General features: G+C 35.6%; 1 protein-coding gene across 12 annotated transcripts in view; it reads left to right on the top strand.

Annotated features, from left to right (window-relative positions):
• Positions 1 to 18,561, top strand: part of NEO1 (neogenin 1) — a 156,179-nt gene that overhangs the window by 56,158 nt on the left and 81,460 nt on the right. For all 12 annotated transcript variants that reach the window (XM_084782358.1, XM_084782364.1, XM_084782363.1 and 9 more), the window contains one exon: positions 768 to 904. In XM_084782358.1, the coding sequence (XP_084638484.1) occupies positions 768 to 904 (137 nt within the window). The remainder of the gene's footprint in view (positions 1 to 767; positions 905 to 18,561) is intronic.

Below are 18,561 nucleotides of genomic sequence, written 5' to 3'. Positions count from 1 at the left end.
AAACCTAACTTTAGAAAAATTTGAGAATATTGATTTGCAATTTCCTCTGTGTTACAGGATTATTTTAGTTTGTATGTAAATAGGCTTGTACCACTGCAGAGTTGTTTAAGTATTCCACATCCTTGCTGTAAGTGGAGTGATGGGTGGTGCAGACTTGTGCCCAGTGCCACACCCAGGGAGCTGCTCCATGGCAATTGTCCTTTCCTTTTCCTTCCTAGTTTTTTTTTTAACAGCTCCACCCTCTCACCCCCTATTTCCTAGCCAGGCCACGATAGGAAACTTTCAGTTTGTGTCACTACCTTGTGACTTGTCACCTCATGACTTGCTGTTTGAGCTGACATTTTGCCCTTTTTATTTTTCTACCTAGTAGTACTCTAAGCATGGCATAGCTGTGGTGAAGTTGGTCTTATATTGGTTGCAGACTTTAAAATACATAATTTCCAACAAACTGACCAGAATAAGGAGATAGGAATAGGTTGGAAGAAGTTAAATTGATCATAAAAGTGGTAACTCTTTGAGAATAGCTAAAAGTGCGAGAGATTGTGTCAATTTATTTGTACATTGTGGCATATAAAATATGAATAAAACAAGCTGAAATTAAATTCTGATGGCTTTCGTTAATCTTAGTCCACTTGTAGCTATCACTATAACAGTGTTGTTTGATTGTTTTCTCTGTTATTATGTGAAGAGCCTCTATGGTATCATTTTCCTCATGCTGAAATGTATCCTTTTGTTTGTTTGTTTTTTTGTTTGTTTGTTTAATCCAGCTCTGAAAGGTTGGTCTTGCTAGCAGGAGGTAGTTTGGAAATCAGTGATGTCACTGAGGATGATGCTGGGACTTACTTTTGTATAGCTGATAATGGAAATAAGACAGTTGAAGCTCAAGCAGAGCTCACTGTGCAAGGTATGTAAATATTTACTGTTTAATTAAAAATATTCTATATTTTCTAGGCCTACTGATTGTTTAATAGGAATATGGGAAAGGCAACACGGCAAAATAGTTAAAATGCAGACTTCTAGACCACATCACTTGGGCTCAGATTTTGAGCTTGTATTTCCCAAATATGACAATAGAAATGTTTTCTTCTCATATATATGTATGTATAGTGGGTATGTATGCATGCTCACATGTGTTTGGATACACATGTTGGGGAGTACCTCCACATGCATGTGGAGGCCTGAGACTGGTAATAGGAACCTTTTCATCCTACTCTTTGAGGCAGAGTCTCTTAGTCAAACCCAGAACTTGCTGATGAAGTTACTCTTGGTATCCAGCTTTCTGTGGAGGTTCCCTGTCCCTGCCTTCCAAGGCTGGTATTATAGGTGAGCTGCCATGTCTACCTGCCGTCTGTTAGGTGCTGGAGACCTAAACTCCCGTCTTCTTAACTTCCATAGAAAGTGCTTTAACTGCTGACCCATCTCCCCCACTCCAATTATAGCAAATTAACACAACCTTTCAGTACTCCATTTTCATTCTCTGTACAGTAGAGGTAATAAGAGTGCTTACTTTATTGAGATTATCTTGAAGATAAAGAACTAATCCTTATAAAACCCCCATCTCAGCATTACTGTTTTTCAGTTGTAGCATACTGTAATGGTGGTGGTGGTGGTAATTTTATTGTCAAGGAGGATGTGATCTGGGGCATCTACAAGGTTCTGTACCTTTTTACTGTCTCAGGATATTTTTCTCCAAAGATGTCTGTTCTCCTATCCGAGCCATGTTTCTGGGCACTTGTGTTCCTTCTTTGGGATATGTAGATTATAGTGGAAGGATTGCATGATGCCTTTCCATGTCACTTGGTTGATGATTGGATGTTTCTCTTCTAAGCTGATGTTGAGCATCTCTGCAAGAATAGTTGTTTTCCCCTTTTCTTTATACTCCCATTTCTCTTTTTTAGGTTCCCTTATTTAGTAGTAAAGGAAAACAAATGTAGCATATACAGAAGCCTCTTTATCCCCGTCTGTGCTGCCTTCTTCCATTTAGAAAAGTACTTGTAGAGTGCTCATCCTCTTTTCTGACTAGTTTATGCTCTTGTGAATATTTGTTTCCTATAAAACTCTTAAGGTTTTTCTCTTAATTTTAGAGAAATCCAGCCCTGTTTGCATATGTAGAAGTAGATTGCCTTATGTTACTCACTGATTTACTCCATTTGATAATATACTTTGTGTGATCTGTGACTTGGTTGTATTAACTTGGGTGTTCTATCTTATATGAAAATTTGCTTCTTTTTTGTATATTCAGTGTGTTTCAGAGTCCGACATAGGATAGCTTTGTTTCTACCCCCAGTTGTCACCACGTATCTCATTTGTTTTTTTGTTTTTTTAGTTAATTTATTCAGATTACAACTCAGTTGTTATCCCATCACTTGTATCCTCCCATTCCTCCCTCCCTCCTGCTTTCACCCTATTCCCCTCCCCTAGGTCTAGGTCATTTGTATTTTTTGAGAGCAGTTGGGGAACACAGTACTTGGGGTTCAGTGTTGACGAACGTGAAAGCTTACATGCTTTTCTGCTGTTTGTGAGTAAGCTTGAACTTTCTGAAAAACAAAAGAGAGGATTGATACAGCTGTAGTGTCAGAAGAGCTTGGTCCAAGTCTTCGGTTAGATAAAAGGAGAGGTACAGTATAAAACTGGTTTTACACAGTGATCAAATAGGATTGGAAGAATTAAACACTCATGACTCCATCTTTGGTTTCTGTGCTTCCTTAGTCTATCATTTTTCTTTCCCCCATTAATTAGATGTTTGTCTGTGAGTCTTCTCCCTTGTCCTGTGTCAGTTTCTTCCACCTATTTCTGGTGGGTATTAAAAGCATCAAATGAAATGTATTTGTTACACTTGTTAGCTGTTGGTATTGCTCCACTATTTTTCTTCATGAGGACTTTTGTCCATGTGGTTGTTTTCTACTTAATTTTTATTCATTGTGTAGTCTCTAATACTCTGCTATGAACTGAATTACCTGAGTTTTGTTTTGTTTTGGTTCCAGGGTTTTAGGTTGTTCAGACTGACACTGAACTTGCTAAGTAGCCTTTAACTTCTGAATTTTTTCCTATCACCCAAGCGCTGGGATTATAGGCCTGTGCTATCACATCTAGTTATTAACTGAGTTTTAAAAATATAGATAATACTTTATAACTTGTTTTATTTTAAAATTTATACCTGGAAATGGTACTCTTGAAGTGAGTCTATTAGAGAAAACTGCAAAGAGAGGTCTTACATATTAAAATTTACCATTTTTCAGACCAACACGTTATTGCCATAAGAATAGACAATAAAAAAAAATGGAGTCCAGCTACATCTGCAGTACTGTGACCAGCACTGGCAGGATCAGTGCCTGGCCCTGGCAGCATTAACAAGCCAGGATTACCCACCTGTCCTCAACAGTCCAATTAAAGAGAAAAATAACAGTGAAAAGCAGAGAAAGAAGATTTACTTAATGTGGCCACATTGCAAAGAAAAATAAAGAGGTCTAGTAAACTACACCTTTCAAGTCCTGAATTATGCATGCCACAAAACCTTGAAGTGGTTGTTAAGAGCATCAAATGATGCCGGGCATGGTGACGCACGCCGTTAATCCCAGCACTCGGGAGGCAGAGGCTGGTGGATCGATGTGAGTTCGAGGCCAGCCTGGTCTACAAAGTGAGTCCAGGGCAGCCAAGACAACACAGAGAGACCCTGTCTCGGGGAAGGGAAAAAAAAGTATCAAATGAAATGCATCTCTGACACTTGTTAGCTGCTGTTTCACTACTTTTCTTCATGAGGATTTTTGTTCTTATGGTTACGGACAAAACGTTAGGGTTCTGTGGTGTGTATAACTTGGCAGTCCTGGTCAAGGTGTGATCCTGCCCTTCACTGCTGACCCGTTCATCATCTGAGCTCCACTCCTTCCTGCCAGTCTAACATGCTGTCAGAGCTGTGTGAAATCTCTTCTTGGGAAGTAACTTCCTCCTCTGATACCAAGCTTCAGCATGAGCTTCTTGGAGAAATTCTGTATCTAACCTGATAGTAAGAGAGGTACCTTTTTGACGTAACACAAATATCTTTCTTTAGAATATTTTTGTCCTATTGGGACAGTTAAAATTATATAATTTTAAAATATAAAAATGGGAAATTAGTTTCAAAAAGGAAAAGTTATATATATATGTATGTATGTATGTATGTATGTGTATGTATGTATGTATGTATAACTGATATTAAGTTTTATAAGAATAGTAGACTTTCAGCTGGAAGAACATGAAATTGGGCCTAAATGGCTCGGGTGGTTACGAGGGATGGATGGTTTTCCAGAAGATGCCTAGACAACCTGAGTTCACTTTCTAGTACCCACATTGAGCGTTACACACTCCTATTGTTGGGGGCTAGGGTTTATATGTCTCTTGTTCTTTAATTCAGGTAGGCTTTGAGTTTTTGGATTAATGAGGGTATGGTAGAAATGGTGTTTGACTTCTCAGGTTCATATTTGAAAGACAGTGTATATTGCTTTTTCTTGGTGCCAAGAATACACAGTGAGGAAGGTAATCTTCAATAAATTGTGCAGAAGAACAGATAGCCTCATTGACAACACTATATTTGACCCTCGTATACCATATATGAAAGGCAACCTGATGTAGATTAAAGACTTAAATTGAAGATTGACTCTGTAAAGCTGCTGAAAGAAGACATGAGGGAAAAGTTTCTTGGTGTTGGTTTTAGGAAAAGGTACGTTTTTGTTTTTGTTTGTTTTGGGGGGGCAGGAGGATACGACTTATAAAGAAAGCACAGGCAACAAAAGCAAAACCAGACAAATGGGATTGCATAGAATTGAAAAGTTACACAACAAAGGATAAAGGAATCTTGGAGGGACAACTACGAAGTGAGAGAAAATATTGTCAAACCATACAACTGATGAGAGTTAATATCTAGGGTAGATAGGGAATTCAATTCAGTAGCAAGAAAACAGCTCAGTTTTTAAAAATGTTCAAAGAACCTGAAAAAACATTTCCTGAAGACAAAGAAGTGGCCCAACAACTATATGAAAACAGAACTGTTTTATGTGACTAATCACTAGAGAAATTAAAAATAAATACTCAATAGGATATTACCTCACACTCAGTAGAACTACCATGTGACCCCAGAATTCCTTGTATAGTTGTCTGTCCAGCTGAAATTAGATCATTGTGTTAAAAAAAAAACTAACTTTACTTAACCAAGCTCATTGCATCATATTACACATTAGCTAAGACATTGAATCAACTTAATATTCATCATGCATGAATGAATAATGAAGTTGTTACGGTGGGAACATAGCTTTATAGAAGGAAATCCTGCCATTTTCAATAGCATGATTAAACCTGGAGGATATTATACTAAGTGAAATAAGCACAGAAAGACAATTTCTATATGGTCTGATTACAGAATCTAACATAGCCAAACTCATAAAATCAAAGAGCAGAATAGTTACAATGTATTGTATACTTGAATATTGTTGAGAATAGATGTTAAATGTTCTCACCATTAAAAAAGACTAAATATATGAGATGATAAATATCTTAGTTTAAATTAGCCATTCTGTGTTTATATGTATAAAAACATATATAAGTGTAAACAACTTTTGTCAACTGAAATTTTAATTAAAATTGAAAACAGGGTTTTGTTTTTGTTTTAGATAGAATCTCTGTAGTCCAGGCTGAGCTCAGTCTTGTGATCCACTTGCTTTAGGCCTCCCAAGTGCTTAATTACAAGTGTGAGGTACTGTGCCTCGACTTTAAAGTATTTTAAAAATAGCTAACCAATGAAGGAAATTAAAAATTTTAAGATGTATGTAATTCATAATATTAAAATATGCAAAACAAAAATTGATGAGACTGAATATAGTGAACTCTAATTATAGTCATTGTACTTTAGTAATTAATATGTTTTGCAATCTCAAAAATAAGTACAAACAAAATAAATACTTAAAATACAACTAAAGAGCATAGGTAGCAATTTGAACTAGTTGGCATTTGTATGGCTGGAGTTATAGCTCAGTCATAAAGTGTTTGCCTAGTGTTCATAAAGTGCTGAGCTAACATATATTAAGAAATTACAGACAGTAGCGTGATGCTGTATAGCAACCAATTAGTCCTGTTTCATTGTTTGGAAGTATATTGCTTTATGCGAATCATCTTAAAATAACCCATGAGTCAGAAAGGAAATTAAGAACAAAATTTAGAAAATAGTATGAATTTATATAGATAGGAGCTAGCAAAAGATGAGAGAAGTTTGTAGTCTTCCTCCCTGGTGTGTGTGTGTGTGTGTGTGTGTGTGTGTGTGTGTGTGTGTGTGTGTGTGTGTGTGTGTAAAACAGGCAATTTAAACATTAACCTCAAAAAAATGCTAAAAGTAGCACATTTAAACCAAAGAAAATAGAAAAAAAAAAAAAAGGAAATGTTAAGTATAAGTTAATGGGGGGGGGGGGGCAGGTATCAAAACAGACTGTCAGCAAAGCCAAAGTTGGTTATTTGCAAAGAATAGTGTTGATAAACTTCAGGCAATGCTCTCATATATTTGGTAAATGTTTCTATTAACACAAGTAAAGACCTACACTATCTGGTGTTAGGTTGAGGAACACTAGAGGCTTTAATAAACTATTGATAGGTATGTACACCGATAGCATTTTAAAATAGAGATTCCACTTGATTTGATTCTCAATATTGCAAAAACAAGAAACTTGCTCAGAAGAATCTATTAAAGCTGTATATAAAAATATCCCTATGGTACAGTGGAGAATGTTTATAACAAGTGAATAGATACTGGCATTAAAGGTCCTGCACATTCATGTTCCTGCTGTATTTCTTCATAGGAAATCAAAACTGGTAATGATTCAGAGGCCCAGCTAAATCCAGTGTCGTGTTTTATCAGCAATGGAAATTGGCACGCCACCTCTATACCAAAAGCATCAAAAAAAAGAAAGAAAGAAAGCTCAGAAACACTAAAAAAAAAAAGGCACAAAAGAGTATAATTTCACTTTTATATTATTCAGAAATAGGAAAATTAGTCTACAATTTTAAAAGTAAAAATAACAGTGATTACTCTTGGAGCAGGGCAGAGTAGTGGCTGAATGTTGCAATGCTGGGCTGCTCCTATATTGATGCCGTATTCCTGAATCTGGCTAGTAGAGTTCAGGCTGTGCTTTTCATGGGTATCATGTGAGGTCAGTTCTCTCTCTTTTTATTGAGTACAGACCCGTCATTGTGTACAACAAAAACCCATTTGGAAAATTTTGTTTTGAGCCTTGTCACAGAACTGTAAGGTTTTTTTTTTTTTTTCCTGATGGGGGAAATAGTTGATGAAAATAATTGGGAACACACAAACATAACGTACACACAGACACACATAAATGCACACACACACATACACATCTTTATACGTATATATGTAAAGGCCATCTTACTTGTCTAACTTGTTATTTTTAAAGAAGTTATAGCTATAGGAAATGACATAGTGGGTGTTAAAGCAGAAAAGGTTATAAGTTCATTCTTCATCTGTTAAATACTTAAAACTTACTATCTTATCATTAACGCTTGTGATTTCTACTCATGCTGTGACGTGAATTAGCTGGCGGTGTATTTCCTGCCATCTCAGATTGTTGATAACAGTTAATATGGGTCATGAGCTGCCTTGAAAAAAAAGTATTTCCTTTTTTTTTTTTTTTTTTTTTTTACAGCATTTGTGCGATAAACTCCATCTACTCCTAAAAGAAAAATTTCCATTTCTGTTTTCTGTGAACAAATTGACAGTTTCTGATTTGGCTAATTTTATGACAGTGTTAATATTGTCACTAATCTACAGCTAATGTTTCTGTCACCATTTTTTGTTTTTTAAATTTAAAAAATGAGTATGGGTGGTCTGCTTGCCTGGTGCCCACAGAGGCCAGAAACAACATCAGATACCCTGGGACTGTAGCTAGAGCCAGTGCTGGTTCTGAGAGTGAAACCCAGGCCTTATAAAGAGCAGCCCAGGCTTTTAATCACCAAGCCATCTCTCCAGTCCCTCACCATCTTTCTTGAAGCCACAGCCTCATACCATTCTCCTCTTACTCATCTCAGTTTTTTGTTTGTTTTGTTATTTGTACTCACATTAAGAAATTGGCCTCTTCCCATCTCCCTCGTGATGATCAACTAGCACTCTGTTGACATTCATGGGGACTCTCAGTTCTCTTGGATGCTGAATAAAACACAATATTTAAAGTTGTGTATAGAGCACATCCAGAGCCTTAATAGTCAATGCTGAACAAGTTTACTGGGGTTAGGACATTTCCACGTCAGAAATGTTTTATAATAAAATGCTGAAATAACTTTATAGCCAGATTTAATTGATATTTTATAATAATTGTATTGTCAACTATTCATCATTCTACCTATCAATATCAACTTTATGATAAAAATTTAAAGTTTTAGGTATACTCAGAGAATTCAGCGTTTACATTATTATCTAGGATTTTATTATTTTAAGAGGATTTTGTATGTATATGAGTGTTTTACCTGTATGCGTTTCTGTGCGTTATATTTGGTGTCTGAAGACCAAAAGGTAATATCCGATCCCCTGGAACTGAAGTTATGGACAGCTATGAGTCACCACGTGGGTGTTAGGAATTAAACCTAGGTTCTGCGATAGCAACAAGTACTCTTAACTGCTGAGCCTTGTCTACGTGTTTATTGATTGGTTGGTTGGTTGGTTAGTTGGTTGGTTGTTTTTTCGACAGAGCTTCTTGTGTAGCTCTGGCTGTCCCAGAATCACTCTGTAGACCAGGCTGGCCTCAAACTCAGGGATCCTCCTGCCTCTGTCTCCCAGCACTTGGGAGCCACCACCTCCTGGCAAGCCATGTCCGTTAGTCCCAGGAATTTAATATTCTGTTTGTATTTCTCTCTAATCTTGAAATAAAACTTATATACACTAAAATCCACAAATATTAAGTTTACTGTTCATGAGCTCAGTTAGTTGTGCCTTCCTGTACAACCAAGATGTCTGTGAGGACAGAACGCTACCATCACAGTTTAAAATCCCTGTACAACCAAGATATCTGTGAGGACAGAGCGCTACCATCACAGTTTAAAATCCCTGCATGCCACTTCTTACCCTCCCTTCACAACTCTCAAAGGATCTACTCTCCTGCGTTCTCCAGTACAGATTAGCTTTTGCTTGTTCTAAGCTTCACATAAAAGTATTCATATCATCTGTAGAACAGGCTTATTTCACAAAACATAAGATAGTTGAGATTCATTTATATTGTTACATTTATTAACAGCCGACTTTTAAATTGGTGATTATTGTCTACCAGACCACTTCTCAAAACAACTGGACCAAATTACATTCCTGCCAAGGTGTAAGTTCTGCTTGCTGTATATCCTGGCCAGGAGTTAGTGCTCCCGTCTTTATAGTTCTAGTCACCGTGTTCAGGTATCCAGTCATAACTCTATATGGCTTTAATTTAGGTTTTTATGATGATTAGTGGTGTGAGTTCTCTACTGTCGACCGTGAAGATAGTCCAATATCTTCTTTTGTGAGCTATTTCCTAAAATGCTGCCTTTCTATGTAGATGATATGTAAAGTAGCCATATTAAAGGAATTTCTTACAATCCTATATTAGGGAGTTTTCTATTTGTTGATACTCAAAAGAGATGGAAAAATAGAAAAAAAAGCTAACATTAAATACTGATAGAATTTTAAGCTTTACGTCTTTAGAAGTAGCTGAATTTTAGCTCTTTATTACTTCTTTTTTTAGCTTAGGATTTGAAAATTTTCTCCTTGTAGCCCATTGAAATCTTCTTAAAGTAATATCTGAAATACCTAATTTATAAATAAATTCCAAACATTTTTGCCTACATGAAGTATTTAATAATAACTGTACCTATAGCAAACTATTAAAAATATATTGTATATTAGAGTTTTCCAGAGAAACAAAGAATAGGTAACACAAGTGTAGGGAGAGTTAAAAAAGAGGGAAAAAAACTTATGTAAAATATTGGCTTATAAAACTAGAGGCTGAGTGAGGGAGTCCCATGATCTGCCATGGCTGGAAACTCAGGGGAGTTGTGGCAGTATGACAGCCTGACTAGGGGGTGCTGTATATTTTAATGTGAGTCTGAAAACCAGGAGTGTAAAGGGGAAGAAGAGCTAAGTGTCTCTTCACAGGCAGGTGGAGAACAAGTTCAACCTTCCTTACCTTTTGTTTTTGGTGGATTGGATGACACCCATACACTAGAGAGAGCTTTCTTTTCTCCATACATCAGTACAGATGTTTCTCTCTAGAACATTTTCACAGACTCACAGAAATAACGTTAGCCTAGGCACCTGGGCACCCCATTGCCCAGTCATGTTGACATTCAGAATTTACAATCATAGTTGTATTCATCTGATTATGAGTACTTAAATTATAGACCCCAATCCCTGCATTGTCAAATCGTCCTTAGAGAATTTTACTTCCCATACTTGTAAATTATTTATTTAGCATTGGCCCTGCCTGAGGTCCAAATCAAAGAGCACTATAGAGTTCTTAGATATCACATCAGTATGTTCAAGTGAGAAAGTAAAATATAAGCAGGCTATATTGATTGAAGGCATTATTATCTTTATTGCTTCTTTGTGAGACTTCAGTGACTGGTTTCCAATGGATGAATTAGAGAATTGTACTTTATTTGTTCCCATGTTTCATTTTTAAAGTTATTAAGAAGTCTAATAAAGTGTATATTTATATACCTAATTTACAGCTGATATTGAACAAAATATTTTTCTTTGTAACCCCATAGAGAAACATGGTTACTGATCTAATGATCAACCAAGCTTCTGAAAGCCACCAAATTACATTTCCTTCTTAAACTCTTTCTTTAGGATGCTGTATAATACTGCATTTGAAAACATTGGAATAGTTAGGGCATTGGAACTATGAGCCATTTTGATTTGCAAAGAAATTTAATTATAGTAGAAGTAATACCAAATAATTTTATTTTATTTTATTTCATAGTATAATCCATATATATGGATTATATATAATTTTATGACTATGCCTGATAATTATCTAAATTATCTTTCCTATTAACAAGAATATATTTTCACATTTGTTACATTTTTCTAAGGCAAAGTGATTTTTCCAAGAGCATATACCTAAAAGCATACTTGAAATCCTAATTTAAAATTCCAGAATGTCTGATTGCTAGTATGGTTCTGTTTATATAATACCACTTTAGTGATCTTGTTCTCTTCCAGTGGCTTTTAAGCTACTCCAAAGAGGAATTTTATGCTTTGATCTGCTATGTAAGAAAGCACAATTTGTCTTTACAAAGCAGTGCCTACCCACACCACCAGAGATGTTCTGTTTTCTGTCTCATACTTTTAAAGTTGTATTTTCTGGAGACATCAATAATTCATTTTGACAAAGGAGTAGGCATTGTCTAGCATTGGTAGCAAATGCTGATAACTAAAGTAGACCAGTTATAAGAGGGCTTAATTATCGACCTGGGATACTGCAATGTCTCCTTTTCTTTAGTGTCTGCACCATAATTGTCAATGCCTTTATTGTTGGAGTGGGTCAAAAAATTTTTAAGTAAACATTCTGCTTTGTATTCAACTATTGAAGCTTATCTTGAACAGCAAATCCAATTACTTATTCAATTCCTAAGAACTAAAATGCTCATTTTCAGTTGCTATATGGAATTTTCAAAAATATGTACTTCAATTTGCATATGAAAAACTAATAAAATATTTTTTGTATAGTAAACCAACTTGGAGATTTTCCATTGATGGCAAAGAGTGAAAAATAAATATGCCAGTAGCAGATTGGTAGAGAATATGTTAAGAACACACATTCTTCTTTGGAGATTAAGGTGTTGAGTAGTTCGTTCATTGTATTGTGTTTTGGGAATTACATATACCCAGTGTTTTCTAATGCTACAGCCAATGCTACAAAATAACAAGTACTCTTTTTCAGATTATAAGAATAACACTGAAAAGTACATAGAATAAAGCCACCTTTTGTTTCACCAACCAGAAATACTGCTTTTGCTCTTACAGTTTACATATTTTAAAGTATTTATAAACAAGTTCATGGTTTTTTTTAATGAAATGATACCACTCATTCTTTTTTTTTTTTTTTTTGCATTTTCCTGGTTATCTATTATATCTATTTCTATGGCAGCATGCAACATATTTATATTATATAGTGACATAAATTTGCATCATATATATATATATATAACCTTATAGTAGACTTAACACCTTAAAAAAATAGGTAGTAAGAATGTTAGTCTTAGTGGCTTTGCTATAGCTGTTGTAACTACTTAACTCTGCCATTACAGCAGAAAAACAACCTTAGACTACTTAAGCAATTAGAGGTGACTATTTCTGAACTATGATTTTTATTTATAAAATGAACTACTTATTTGGTGAAAGCTGTAGTCCAGAATGCTCATTTGTTTGTTCCTGCCTCATAGTTAATCTTTAATTATTTCTAGGGTCTCTTTACTATAACACAGTTTTGAACATCTTTGTGTATGCTCACTTGTATATCTATTGGTTATCCTTTTATGGTGTTTTTCCCCAATGACTGCTGTATTACCCAAGATTTTCTAAAGAAACAGAATTGATGTTATAGTAGCTATATATAATATATAATAATGATTATATTAGTTATGAATTAATATTGCATATATGTAGGCAATTTGTTAAGAGTGTCTTCCAGGCTATGGTCTGAGTAGTGCAACAATGTCTGTCTCTTGACTGAAAGGTGAAGGATCTGGTAGTTGTTCAGTCCATGAGATCAGATGTCCTAAGCTGTCCCAATCTGCTGCTAGAATCCCAAGACAGTCCTAGAGAGCTTCCAGTTTTTAGTCTAACGTTGGAATCCTGAAGAAGTAGCTCCTAGCACCAACGAAAGGATGTCTCAGAAACAGGGTAGATGAACTTGCTAACCAGAGTGAGGGCAAGCAGGCAAAAAGCAAAAGCTTCCCTTTTCCATGTCCTTGTATGTGGGCTGCCACCAGAAGGTGTGGTCCAGACTTGATGTGTTTCCCTCCTCAAACAATCCAACCAAGAAAAACCCTTCACAGGTGTGCCTAGCTGCTGAATTTCAGTTGTAGTCAAGTTGACAACAAGATTAACCATCATAGCTGCTGTTACTATATATAGTAAAAGGCATTTATGTCATATATTGACACATTTGCTGAATCACCCACCAATAACATGGCAGTGGTGGTTTCTCTACAACTTCTTTGTATTGGTATCAATTTTCATATTCTGTACAAATGGGCTTAGTTATTTTTCATTTTGGAAGCTGCTAACCTGCACTCCTGGTTCACTCAGGTATTTAAGTTTTATCTCTTCTCAAGTTTCTAATGGGTTTGAAGACCAGATAACTTAGTGTTTCAGTTAAGCTTAGTAAGTTAGGGGTTAAGATGTTTTTAGATCAAGATAGAAGTTTTAAGTTAATAGAGATGAGATATGAAAGATATTAATCTCCATTCAGAAATTTAGATCCAACAAGATAGGAAAGATGTTTACTTCAAATTTGCCAAATCACTATGAATATAACATTTATATAATTCCTGATTGTCTCGTGGTTCTTTCTGCTGTATTTAGTTTATTTTATTCATGTGTAATAATATAAATGAATATGTTAAAGAATAAATGTAATAAAAATATTAAAGAAAAAATTCCCTTGGACGATGTGGTGCTTGCCTGTAATCCCAACACTTGGGAAGGCAGAGGCAGGTGGATCACTGAAGTTCAAGGCCATCTTGATCTACAAAGTGCATCTAGGACAGCCAGCGCTACACAGAGAAACCCTGTCTTGAAAAGCCAAATAAATAAATAATAAATACCAAAAGAGATACCAGAATTGATGGTTGTTTAAATGAGAAAAGAAATGAGAAAAGATTAATTTTTTAAGTTGCTAAATACTAAAAACATTACAGAAGTCTAGGGAAAAAGTAATACTTTAAAAAAACTGCCTTACTTATATAATGCTTGTCTTGACTCTGTTTTGTTTCTTTGGGTCAGTGATTCTGCAAGACATCTTTTTGTTAGAGTAGAAAGCCAGCGTGTTTTTCAGCTTCACTCCTTAGGATTTGTTCAAGTGAGTGTGAGCCTATACCTTTGTATCTCACTGTTGAGTCCAGACAATACAGTGGGCTGAGGGAATATTCCTGGAAGCTGTCCTTACACTGCGACAACTTAAGTGTGCACTTAAGTATGCACAGCATTTTTGTCAGACTGTATACATGCTTCTTTCTCACTGAACCCACTAAAACTGTAGCTCACTTTCCCCTGGCTTCCTGTAACCTCAGCAATGCCGTCAGCCAGTTCACCATCTGCTATTGTTGAGAAGTTACAGTGGAAGCAGAAGCATTCCTAGTCAGTTGTGCATTAATATAGCAGCTTGTCTTGGTGGCACATTCCTACCGTCTTTATACTTGGGAAAACCAGCATAGGAATTGTGAGTTTAAGGCCAACTTGGACTATATAACAAGATCCTTTCTAACAAAAAAGCCACACACAAAAACAATACAGTATTTTACTGTTTGGTGATCACCTGCCTTTTGACATTTCAAATACAATTCAGAGACTATGTCATATATTTATATAATTGTATTAATATACCTGTTGTATTGATCTTATGAGGTAAAATTATTAGATCAAAGAATACATGCAATGTTGATTTTGGATAGCCGTCGGCTAAATTACCCTAAGTAGATTGTATCTATTTTTTATCATATCAGTGATATGTTTGTTTAGCCTATATTTTTCAGCCGAAGAGGTTCTGGCACCACCTAGAGATGGCATCAGATCTTAGAGTCTGGGGCCTCAATTCTGCATGACTTTTCTCTTCCCCCTCCCCACTTTCAGAGAGGCTTGTCACAAGTGTGGTCCTCCAGAACTTCTGTCTGATCAGCTTTAAGATAAGGTTCCCCTGACTCCCTCTTCGGGTTCCACTTGTTATGGTGGCTCATAGAACTCAAGGAAACATTTAATTTATTCTTAATCATTTATTATAAAAAGAAATGCTAAGTATATTATGAAAATGGAAATGATGCGTTGGGCTAAGTACATGGGTAAGGGCCCTAGAGCTGTATGCCTTCTCTTGGCACATCACCCTTCAGGAACACATTCAGCTATCTAGAAGATCTCCAGAACTTGTCTTTGAGGGTTTGTAATGAGTGCTTCATTACTTAGACATGATTGATTATATCAGTGCGCATTAGTAACAAACTCAACCTTCATCCCCTTTCAGGTTAGGGGCTGGTGCTGTAAATTCTGTCTAATCATGTGGTTGGTTCCTGTGGCAACTAGCTCCTTTCCTGAGGCAGTCCCAGAGTTCTCTAAAAGATGACTAATTGAAACAAAAGAAGCTACTACCATCTAAGGGACTTTAAAATTCATTTGTATCAGCAAAGTGAAAACCTACCTTATATTTACCAATACCCAAAGTTGAGCATATATTAAGAGAGGGACACAACTTGCAGAAAAGCATCCACCTACTGTTTTTAAAAAAGTGTGTGATGGGGCTGGAGAGATGGCTCAGAGGTTAAAAACACTGACTACTCTTCCAAAAGTCCAAAGTTTAATCCCCAGCAACCACATGGTGGCTCATGACCATCTGAAATGAGATCTGGTGCCTTCTTGTGGCAGGCAGGCACACATGCAGGCACAATACTGTATAAAAATTGTGTGATGTCTGTTAAGTACTTAGGAAAAAGACTTGTAAGAAACTAGCATGAAACATTGAATTCTTGAGAAACTTAAGCATTTTTGAAAAAAAATCTTAGCATTACCATCTAATTCTATGATAGCTAGTTAGTGGAATTTCAGCTACTACTCACCGATTACCTTCTACAGCTTAAATTAGGCTACTGTGTTTTCGTGGTAGAGGAGACAGTGAAGGGTGTGAGGTAGAGAAAATGGGCCTATGGAGTCAGTGTTTCTTTAAGGATCTAAGATGGCTACTTGTTAGCTAAATCAGGAGGGATGGTCTAGGAAAAAGGAGTAAGAATGGAGTTGTAAATATGGACATGAGAAAAGGACAGGATATTAAAGTCTGGTGGTAATCTCATTGGGAGGCCCCTACAGAATTGATGCCCCTTGTTTTTCTTGGAGTACGGGAGAACCTATACTTTTGGTATGCTAGGAAGCTTGTTCTGGAAACTGTGGTGTGTGTGTGTGTGTGTGTGTGTGTGTGTGTGTGTGTGTGTGTTCTAATATATTTTTGCTTTGTTAGTATAAGCAGTACCTTTTTCAGATTTAAAATTAACATTGTTGAATGAAATCTCTAAAAGGAATTCAGACTTAAATGCTTGGAAGAGGTTTTGGTCTACTGTCAATTGTTTCTTAAAGATTTGGATGTCAATTTGTGAATTGTGGAAAAAGCTTTAGAACATCGAGTGTACAGTTTAACATAAATGGACAAAAAATTCTTTTTCTAGTTACAGTGATGTATAAAAATTTTAGTATTAAAGAATTAAAAATCAAATGGCAACACCAAGATTGGAGAGTTAATGTAAATGAAAGCTATTATCTACTAAATTGCAGCATAATGAAGTAACATTGAAATTTTGTTGTTGACTAGCATGATACTGTTTTCTGTTTTAATTGAGTGGCAATTTACAGAATTATTCAACAGAATTAAGAGGTTTTGGGGTTTTTTTAGCAAAAGAATTTTGGAAGTATAATGTTTGCTTTGATATTAACATTCTACTTGTGTATTTAGCAATTAAAATTACTCTTGTAATGACAGTGGTATTAGAAGGGATAGCTGTCACAGAGAGTTTGTAGCTTAATTATCTCTTTGGTTACAAAATACATAATCTTCCATTGCAGTACTTATTTTCTTATGGTAATTGATTCATTTGTTCTCTGGTTATCTGCTTAGCTTCCTAACCACAAACATCTGCTCTCACATTATATTTAATTGGTGTGAATACTATATATAGTTAAAATCAGTGTTTAAAAAAAATCATGAAAAGCAAAAGTAAATGATGAACACTGTTTATGATTGTCTTCTAATAATCTTTGAAAGTCTGTTTACTGAAAATGCACATTTAAATTATTAATTTAATTTGAAAAACATATATTGCTGTGTTTTACAGAATTACTTACTCTACTTTAGGGGAGGGCCCCCCAGTACTAGCTATGAACTCAAGAAATAGAAATGGTACCATCTTAGTTAAGAATACAGCTTAGAAGGTAGAAAAAATTTAGTGTGTATTTACAATTTGAAGAAGAGAGATGAGGCAAGTTGCTTTTACATTTTAAAAAATGGAAGGATAAACCATAACATTTAAAAAGATTGTTACTTATGGGGAGGGTACTATGAAGCTAGGTGAGGCCAGGATGGAAGCTGGACTTAATTAGATGTATATTGTTTGTGTAGATTTAAATTTTGCCAAGTATTTTCTGAAATTGGAAAATAAACAATGATTCCAAGTTCATATTGAGTTGACAGAGTAAAGCCATACAGAAAAAAGTACAGCTTAAGATGAAAATGATTTAAGAAAATACAAAATAGTTTTGGACTGTATATTCTTAATGGAGCATAGTGTTGGCAAAGATTGTTGCTAAAAATGTTATGCTGAGACGAAGAAACTATAAAATAAGACAGAATTATAATTATGTTAGTGTTAATTGGTAACAGGACGTTTAGTAGAAGAAAAAGAAGTTACAAATGTTAGAGTTAAAAAAGGTTCATTTAAGACTTGTTGACCTGAATTTAATTGGAAACTTTAATAGAAAATGAAGTGAGATAATTGCTGATTTTTGTCATCAAAAAGAGTGTGAAAATAATGATCAGAAAATACTGGAAGATCACCAGGAAAGTCAGAACAGGAAGAACAATTGTGCATTCAACAAGTTGAGGCTTCCTCCATTGATAGAGAAGATAGTTTCAAATCATAGGAACAATAACCTCAGTGAGCTGAAACAAAGAAAATACATTTTGAAGCTAGAACTCAATATAATTCTTTTAAAAGGACCTCAAACTTTTAAGAGATCTCCACTACCCAGGTGGCATTCTGCAAGCCAGTTAGGGTCTATAGCATCCTAGCAGGCAATTTCAGTTGGGCTAGCTTTGGCTAACAGCTCTGTCTTTGAGTAGCAGCTATGTTGTCTCTCAACAGAGAATGAACACACCTAGGATACTATGAGCCTGTTTGATGTTGAACAAATAGATGACCATTGAGGTAGTATGAACTTGAGCTGTGTTCTAGAGCCTACCTGCTGGGACGCTGTGGGGCAGAGCTGGTATATAGAAAGCCACTTACTGGAGTAAACTAGAGTAACTTTTGGAAGGTGACTATCATTACATCTCTGGCAGACCTTCTAGAAGCCATGGTGTAGACAGGGAAGAAAGTGCACACTCCAACCTGAAAGTTAAGCCTTATTCTGTTGAACTTTTTTAAAAGATTTATTTGTGTATGTATGTATGTATGTATGTATGTATGTATGTATGTATGTATTTATTATGTATACTGTGTCTTGCTTGCATGTACACCTGCAGGCCAGAAGAGAGCACCAGGTCTCATTATAGATGGTTAGGAGCCACCATGTGGTTGCTGGGAATT

The sequence above is a fragment of the Acomys minous genome, assembly GCF_964271855.1.
Source record: "Acomys minous genome assembly, chromosome: 5".
NCBI classification, from domain to species: Eukaryota; Metazoa; Chordata; class Mammalia; order Rodentia; family Muridae; genus Acomys; species Acomys minous.
This window is presented reverse-complemented; position numbering and strand designations above follow the sequence as displayed.